This window comes from Glossina fuscipes, unplaced genomic scaffold, assembly GCF_014805625.2.
Source record: "Glossina fuscipes isolate IAEA_lab_2018 unplaced genomic scaffold, Yale_Gfus_2 0, whole genome shotgun sequence".
NCBI classification, from domain to species: Eukaryota; Metazoa; Arthropoda; class Insecta; order Diptera; family Glossinidae; genus Glossina; species Glossina fuscipes.
In genome coordinates, this window is record NW_023998414.1 from 37,003,929 (window position 1) to 37,013,138 (window position 9,210).

Sequence of the window (9,210 nt, forward strand, 5' to 3'; positions counted from 1 at the left end):
GATTTTTTTTTTTTTTTTTTTAACTTTTTTAGATAACTTGTTGACAAAATTTCTATTTATACTAGGGTTAGATTTCAGTCTGGATGATGGTGTTGCTTGTTTTCGTGTTAGCGGTAAATCGTATGCACTTACGTCTAAAAATGATGATCGCTTTAAAGAATTTGATAAATAGCATCTGTTGCGTCAATATGCTTTCTGAATACATTTTCTTTCAAGTATTTGGCCGGCGGATAAAAGATTCGTCTTGTTATTGCGTGTAATCTTGTTTGGTGGCAGTTCTAGCAAGGGACCAAAAGGAATCGTGTTTTTTTCAAACGTCTCGAAAAGAATGCATCTTGTTCAAAAATGTTGTGATGATGGAATAAGAAAAAGGCTTTACGCATACTGTTACTTTCTCTTGTTTCCATGATGCTGCTAACATCTTGACCTTATTCCCATCTAATCCATTCTGCTTTGAATATAATGCCTTTCAACATTTACAGCAGTCTTCCAAATATCGACTTCATGCGGCTGCATTGATCGCTACCTATACTGTGCTTTTGCTTGGCAGACAGCAACTGAAGATATAAAACAAAACGCTGCAAAGGAATCATTAGAAAACAATTAAAACTTCAAAAAATACCAAAAAGTAGACCTCGTTGTCATTTTCTTTCAGGAGAAACCTTATTTATCGACATAAAGCAAAATATACTGGTTTATCAATGGGGAGATCCTATAACATAAACGTATAGCAATGTTTAAAAACAAGTAAGTATTAATTTTTTATTATTATTATTATTATTATTATAATTTTAGACTAATGAAATAAATTCTTAGACTAAAAAAAGACATTGAGCACTAGCAACACAGTCTGTCGACTCTATTAATTTTTTAAAAGCCTATCAAAACTAAAGAAATACCCTGACACAATCTTGCATGTAATAAAATATTAAAATTGCGTGACATATATATAAAATTTCACAATCAATAATGTTGGTTAACCACATGTGCTGTTGGGCAAATAAAAAGAAGAAGAAGAAGAACTGATTTACTAGGCATTATGAAATACATGCACGGCAAGCGGTTCGGGAAATTTGGCAACCATCTCAAAAGTGAGATTTGAAATAATGTAATATGTCATACAAACTTTGCAATAATTCTAATCAAAACTTGCTTATGAAAAGTTTTAAAATGACGTATGGCTCGTATGAGAGAGTACGCGTAGTGTGTTCTTATAATTTATTTTTATTCATAAATTTATATTTACTTTTGCATTACATTCCCCGTTCGACTTTTTGGCAAAGCAAACCATAAAAAACAGTAAACACGCAAATGTAATAACATCTGATTGATTTTGTTTGTACATATTATTTGAGTTGCAAGACTCGTCACGTAAAAAGAATTTTTTTAAGTGAAAATTTCGAAAAGTTCCCATAAAGAGTTCAGTTGTGTAATTCGAACGATAGAAAATTAAAGTGAAATAAAATGGCAATATGATGAAGATCATGTTAACGATAACGCAATCCTTTCAGTTTTTGTTTTTTTTTGTTTTTTTTTTTTCTCTGATTATAAATAAAGTGTGAAAACGTGAAACGTGTGAAATAGCATGCACAATTAATAACGTACATATATAACTATATATGTGTACTTATATGTGGATATATATATATATATATATATATGTTTATTTACATGTGATATTTATGGATTATTTATGGATTATCTAGGATTCTTATTGTTTTTTTTTATTTTACAATTACAAGCCTGCGAGCATACTTTTAAAGTTTTAAGATATTTCCTGGAATAAAAGTCAAAATATCGCATACAAAAATGGCAAAAGACGAAGAAGACGATTTATTACCAGACAAAGATGCCGCTAAAGGTTTTTATGCCAAATATGAACCCAAAGAAATACTGGGAAGGTGAGTTCAGTTGATAATTTAAAAAAAAATTTAAAATTATTGCGTTTGCTTATAATTCCGTCCCGGCTGTTTCTCGACAAGAGACCTGAAATTTGTTTAGATATGTGCTCGAAACGGAAACAATAATTTCGATTAGCGAGACAATTGTGGAGATTTGTATTTAAATACGTTTCCCGCTCTACTCGAACAGATATAGATTATTTCGATAAAATCAAGCGATTAGTCAACACTTTCCGTCATCTGGCCGCTAGAGAAATTCGACTTAGGCCCTATACTGACCAATTTAGACTTTCCAAAAGCATTTAGGTAAACATGAAATAGTAAATAAGGTTGAATTTCGCGTGCACCCTATACAACCCCGCTGCAGACTTATGCATTGTCCATAGCCCTTTTAGCCTTTTTCGTGTTTGGTTTTCTTTTCTAATTGCTCGAAGAGTTTTGAAATTTTCTCGAATATGTATGATTCTTATGATTGTTTTTTTTTTTTTTTTGTTATTGTTTCCATCATTTGATTGTTCATTTTTTTATTATTTGTTCTCAAAGTTCAGACTGGCTTTCCTATCTGCCCACATGCTCTATAAAAAATTTTATTTTCAGTCTGTTTGCATTTGTTATCTCTGTTGTTGAAACTAATCATCATATGCGATTGTAACCATTCTTTGATTTCCATTTACACGCATTAGACAAACAGTATGTAAAAGGAAAGAAAAAAAAAATCTTTTTGGATAGATAGAAAAAAAAAAATCAATTTGAATTTTTTTTTTTTTTTTTTATGGTAACTTAAACCCATCGTAATGGGTCCATTAGGTTTGTCAAACATTTCTAATGTGCGAAGACGCGCCTGGAATATTCCATAAAATCTATGTTGGAAGGACTGAAATTTCGGGTTTGCGAGCCGTGGAAATAAACTCAATGACTTTTAAACTATGTTCATTCGGTTATGTAAGCTTAACTTCACGGTGCCCGATGGCACCCGAGTTAATTTGATAAGTGATAAGTGTCGCTCCATAGAGTAGAACAATTCCCATTGAAGGGACCTATGCTACTCGTGATGTTCGAAATAAAAAAGCAAATGATAGTCAATTTTCTCGCAACTTGGTCAGTGTAGAAGATTATCGACCACAGCCTCCACGATACGGCCCGAAAGACCATACCTGCCAGTCAGGCAAACAGGCATCCATCGTGGTGGTTAGATGACAAGTGTGTCATTATTCCAGAAGCTATCGTACTTCGGGCAAGCTGACCTCTGTGAATGCCCACATCTTCGTGATTTGTTCTTCCGACATGCTATACAGTTTTGAGTGCGATCGTACTGTGCGAAGCAACACTTGCGTTTGGACCATGAGCACACGCCGGAAAGCCATCGAGCACACTATGCATTTCTCGAGGAAATAATGCTTTTGACGACCTCATCACGTAGCACAGACTCAACTGTGCACTATCACTTCCCAGTATTTTTTGCACTTGAGTACTTTGGTGACCGTCAACCATTGTTTGCGCGTGTAGCTGAGCAGCTCTAATTAAATAAGAGCTTTAAAGCAAGCAGTTACCATTTATAGGGACCACCACGCCACGGTAAGAGTTTCAGTACGTCAATGGTGTTCAGAAGATTCTCATAGTTACGTTCTGTGGCTGTCAGAAAATTTAGTTTTTTTTTTGATTTGTTGGAACAAGTACTCTTTTTTTGATCCAAATTTTCAAAGAGATACTTTGATTTACTTTTAAAACCTTCTCGGAGTGTCCCCAAAAAGATAATCCTAATATTACTTACGCGTGTTGACTAAAAAATGTTCAACGTGAACACGAAGTTCTAGTGTTGAACCTTAATAAAATTGGTTGATTATATATTGATCATAGTAATAAAAAAAAAAAAAAAAAAAAAAAAAAAAAAATCAAAATTAGTATACAGTGAAAATTCAGTTCGTAAGTACAACGTGTAACTGTCAACTTCTGATTACGATGTTCCCCTAATTGTATTTTGTTACTATTCGTTTCATATAAATCGTGTTATTTCAGACACAGAAACAAAATATCCGTGTTAAAAAAGAGTTAAGTGTATTTACTTTTTTATATTTTCAAAATAACCGTGTAAAAAAAGAGTTAGTGTATGTAATTCATTTTCTTTGTTCTTTCGTTTAAAAATTTACGTATCCCTGGCGTAAGGAACGGCTTTATGCAGGGCTCCGAAGTATCTGAACGATGTAGTTGGAAGCGATTAACTGTTTCTCTTTTTGCAAAAAAAATGAATTCTATTTCCGTACACATATATATATGTATATTTTCAGATTACACCTGCATCAGCCCTACACTTTACAGGCAAATCATAAGAAGATAAGATTTTTAAATTCATCGCAAACGCTATAAAATGATTATTAAATGTTTCTAACGTAACGAAATATACATTGAGGATTCCATATAGTACATAAACTCGTGATTAATTTGGACATTGGAATTGGATATGTGATATCCATTTGTCTGTCAACTTATTGAAATTATTGAACTTAGAAGTATGACTTCAAAGGATATCTAAAAGGCAGGAAGCTTGAAAGCCAATAAAATGATGCCGCTTATAATAGATCGAAAATGATCTTTTCCCTTTAATGTAATTGTTAAGGAAAAAAAAAAAAAAAAATAGAAAGTACGATGACCAAAGGAATGAGGGAAATATCTTTAGTTGTGTGTTGCCTAAACGAATATAAATATTAGTAAGGACATATGGACACATCTTTATTCTATTTGCTTATTTAAAAATAGCTAAGAATGTTTATTAAGATATTTTTTTTTTTTTTTTTTTTTTTCATTTGTCCAAGTAATGTCGTTGGTGTTGTCGAGTCGAGAACGAAAATAGTATATACCTTGATTTATATTTATAGTAGTGTAGTAGACGCAATCAATCAATTTCTATTTATCTTTGCATCAGTTCAGTTTCTAGTTCAATGCATATAGTTGCAGTTATTTGTTTATTTTCAGCCGCCTATATATATTATTGCGCCATTATACTTTGTCTCTTATCTACTTATTTACATAAATATGTTTGTTTATATTTATATTATATATATATATATATATGTTTGTGTGTGACAATGTCGATCGTATATGGTATGATTTCGTAACCTGTTATTGTTAGCTGTCAGACAAGTGGATGGACGGTATGCGAGCCAACCAAATTCATTTGAAATTGATCGAGCCCCAGTCAAGCCCCTTCTCACAAAACAACGACAACAATATTCACATGAATATAAAAATGATATATATATACTTACAATCATATTTGCCTAAGTAAAAAAACACTAATGCAATATTTTAGTTATTTTTACATACACAGTGCACACCATTACAATCATTTGTGCATGCGATCGACGACTGACTTACATTTTGCATAAAACACGTGTAAATTTAATTAGATTTGATTGATGATTTTCAGTTTTCTTTACATTTTACCGAGTATCTGGACTGGCCAAGTAAGTCGATTATGAAGCGTTTTTTATTGGGCCAAACGATCCGTATCTCTATGCAATCGGTATGCAATAAATAATTTCTGTAACTTCTTCGGTAAAATTCAATTTAATATCAAAAGTACACTTGTTACTTGTTACTTGTTAATCGAAATATTCACTCACCTTTATCTATGGATGTTTGCCTTTTACCAGATAGCTTCAGGATGCCATTATTGCGGAAAGTTTGTGGTTGCGAGGTGAAATGTTTCTTTATTTATTTATTTGTTTAACTTTTAGCAGCTACATAACCTACACTATAACTAAAGAGTGATATCAACTCTTGAGCAATATACGCATCACAAATTCACTTTTATTCGAATAATAGAATAAGTGATAATGATAATGAGTTTCATTAAATTGTTCCCAGTGTACAGTGAGTACTCGTGAAGGGATATTCAGTTCAATGTTACCGTAAGGGTACGTAGCATCTACACGCTCTACGCCGAATTGTAAAGTCAAGGTCATTCAACAGGAATGGGGAAACTATTTCGCCATTAATACGTTTACTCATGAAAGTTACCGCAAGCAAGAGCAGCTAGCCTGCTCTTCTCTAGTCAGCATAGGTCAATTAGCGAAGAAATGTATTCTTATCCTAATCCACGAAGGGCAGATGGACGAAATGATTTCTGAACAGATTCGTCCAACTGCTAGATCAAACAACTGAAAAATACCCAACGATGGGCCTAGCTAGGGACATAAAGGTCGTCAAATTTCTTAGCCCAACTTTTCATGGAGCTAAGAGTTGCTTTAACTTGATTAACCACTGATGGCACTTGAAGATTGAATCTCGTTATAAGAATCTCGTTAGACATCGGAAGGGTTCTGCTAAAAGACATTGCTTTGCGCTTGCTAACGTTCAAGGACACCCCATTTACTTTGCGTCACTTTCGTAGAGAGAACAAACAAAATTGAAGCATACCGAAGCTCTTTACATTTTCGGAGCAGTGGAATAGCTTTACGTCGTCTGCATACACGAGGATACTTAACAGGATGCTTAATCGCCAATGAAAGATTATTTATTTATAGCAGGAACCGGATTGGACCCAGGCGACTGCTCTGGGTTATATTGGACAGCAATCACTTTACCGACCCGTCACTATTGATCTATTTTTGAACATCTTCATTTACCTATGCAGATCTGCTGATCGGCTAAATATATCTGCATCGGTGTGATCCGGGACTAATCTATAGCGGAGACCACTTTCGGGAATATGCTTTCATGAATGGATTTATTATGCATTTGGGAAGAGGTTACATTGTTACTGTTTAACTGAATCTGTTTACTTAGATTGCTTTCAATCACTTAAGGAGGATAGCAAACGATTTTGCTGCAATATATGTTGTAAATGTTGGATTCAAAATTTTCAAATATTCCTAATTTATTAATTATTGATGAACTTAGTACTATTTGCGCATACTATTCACCGATTATTTTATATATTTCTAGAGGTATAAGTTCGACGGTACGGCGATGTATTGAAAAGGAGACGGGCAAGGAATTTGCCGCTAAAATTATCGATTTAGGCGCTGCCACAGAAACTGGTGAAACGAATCCTTTACATATGTTGGAAGCAACAAGGCAAGAAATTTCAATACTTCGACAAGTCATGGGCCATCCGTATATAAGTAAAACTTTTTTTTTATTGAAATCTAATGCGATTCTTCTTCAACGATTCAATTTGCATTTTCAGTTGACCTGCAAGACGTTTTCGAATCGGATGCTTTTGTGTTTTTGGTGTTTGAACTTTGTCCAAAAGGCGAACTATTCGATTATCTTACATCGGTAGTTACCCTCTCGGAAAAGAAAACCCGAACTATAATGAGACAAATTTTTGAAGGCGTCGAGTACATACACTCAAAAAATATTGTGCATAGAGACTTGAAACCTGAAAATATTTTATTAGATGGTAATCATAATGTCAAAATTACGGATTTCGGGTTTGCTCGGCAGCTAAAAGATGGGGAAAAATTAACAGGCAAGCCTTTCCAGATCCATCAAAAATTCAATGAAAAATTCACGTACTTTTTTTTTTTTTGATTTAGATTTGTGTGGCACTCCTGGCTATTTAGCTCCAGAAACATTAAAATGTAACATGTTTGAGGGTTCGCCCGGCTATAGCCAAGAAGTAGACATGTATGGTTTTAAATGTTTTTTTTTTTTTTTTCTTTTTTTCAACTTTATAAATTTCTTTTTCTTTTAATTTTGTTGTTGTACTTTTTTGATTGCAGCTGGGCTTGCGGTGTTATTATGTTTACTCTGCTGGTCGGTTGTCCACCCTTTTGGCATCGAAAACAAATGGTTATGTTACGTAACATTATGGAGGGTAAATACAGTTTCACGTCACCTGAGTGGGCCGATATTTCAGGTACGGACAAATTATTTCTAAAATCATTAAGTCTTCATAATAATGATCAATATTTAAACAAAGACGAAGAAAGAATTGAATCCATTTCAGAATATTTCCTAATTACCAATGATTCTAAGACAATGTTTTTTTTTATTTTTTTTTTAACTCTTGACGATAGATAAATTTAAACTGACCAACTGGTTAACATTTGTAAGCTATAAAAAATATTTTCTATAAAAGCAGATGTTTCTTAAAGCAAGACTTTTTGATTCACACATATACATATATCGCGATCAGTTACAACGCAAGTACACCTCACTTTAGTTCAGAACTTCATGTATATTCAATCAAGCGATGAGTGTGGATATATAATATAAATTCAGCTCATTTAGCGAACTTTCTGCTTTTATTAATAAAAAAATATTTCAAGGTCGAAACAGGAAAACTTCAAACCGAGCCATATCAAGCGATTAATGATTGTTACGCTTCGAGTTTTTAAGCGAAACGCAGTTGCAATATTGAGCTTTTTCGGTACCAGATGTGCTCGCCTTTCCAACAAAAACATATAAAGCTTATAGAACAACTATCGATCGGGTATCTTTTTAATATTTTTCTTTGTTTTAAGAAAGTTTTCCAATAAGAAACGAATAAGACGGCCAATAAGAAAATTATATTCGGTCATGACCGAATATCTTACACGCATCACTGTTGTCCTAAAAAAAGACGAAAAAAAAAGGAAAACCAACTACATATTCTTACTCTTTTAATATCGAATGAAAGCGAGTGTATTTTCCTTCTTTTTTTTTTTAGAATAAAAGTGAAGCAAACTTGTTCGCAGTTGTTTCTAGCATAGGCGTGAGGGCACAGTAGACATGCCCTATGGTCGGTGGAAAATCGAATTTAGAAATTATGTGAACTTTTTTGTGGGCGACCAATTGTTGTGCTCACATTAAGCAAAATATTTTGCAATTCGTGTTGTGTGTTCGCGTGGATATGAAATAAAAAATACTTCGTCCTATAACATAATCTTGACTTTTTTCTTTTTTTTTTTTATAATTGGTTTACTGTTTTGTTATTGCGTTTTCTTTATTTGAATAATTTGGACTATTCGAGCCGACCGTTTGTTTTTTTTCCAAAAAACTTAAAAAAACTGGGTTTTTTTTTTCAATAGAAATTTAAATTTTTTCTACCTTCCGTTTTAGAGGATCCCAAAGATTTAATACGTAAATGCTTAGTCGTTGATCCTATCAAAAGAATAACTGTACAGGAGGTATTGCGTCATCCTTTTTTTAATCAAATGGTAAGTTTACTTCCAAATCGCATTCAATGCACGACCATATAACATAATACATTGAAAGGGCAATTTTTTAAAATTATTTTTAATATTAATTTTAAGATGCGATTAGGGAGCGAAAAACTTGAAGACAAACGCACAAACAAACAAATATAAATAAAGGCACACAC

The 9,210-nt window shown here is 33.1% G+C and overlaps 1 protein-coding gene across 4 annotated transcripts in view; it reads left to right on the top strand.

Annotated features, from left to right (window-relative positions):
* The first annotated feature begins 1,125 nt into the window (after positions 1-1,125).
* Positions 1,126-9,210, top strand: part of LOC119635429 (phosphorylase b kinase gamma catalytic chain, skeletal muscle/heart isoform) — a 17,155-nt gene continuing 9,070 nt past the window's right edge. For 2 of the 4 annotated variants that reach the window (XM_038030253.1, XM_038030263.1), the window contains exons 1-6: positions 1,810-1,901; positions 6,846-7,024; positions 7,090-7,374; positions 7,442-7,532; positions 7,628-7,764; positions 8,949-9,046. In XM_038030253.1, coding sequence (XP_037886181.1) covers positions 1,810-1,901; positions 6,846-7,024; positions 7,090-7,374; positions 7,442-7,532; positions 7,628-7,764; positions 8,949-9,046 — 882 coding nt within the window. Of the gene's footprint in view, positions 1,314-1,673; positions 1,902-6,845; positions 7,025-7,089; positions 7,375-7,441; positions 7,533-7,627; positions 7,765-8,948; positions 9,047-9,210 lie in introns of those variants that run through there. The other 2 variants (XM_038030247.1, XM_038030239.1) reach the window with 2 other exon arrangements.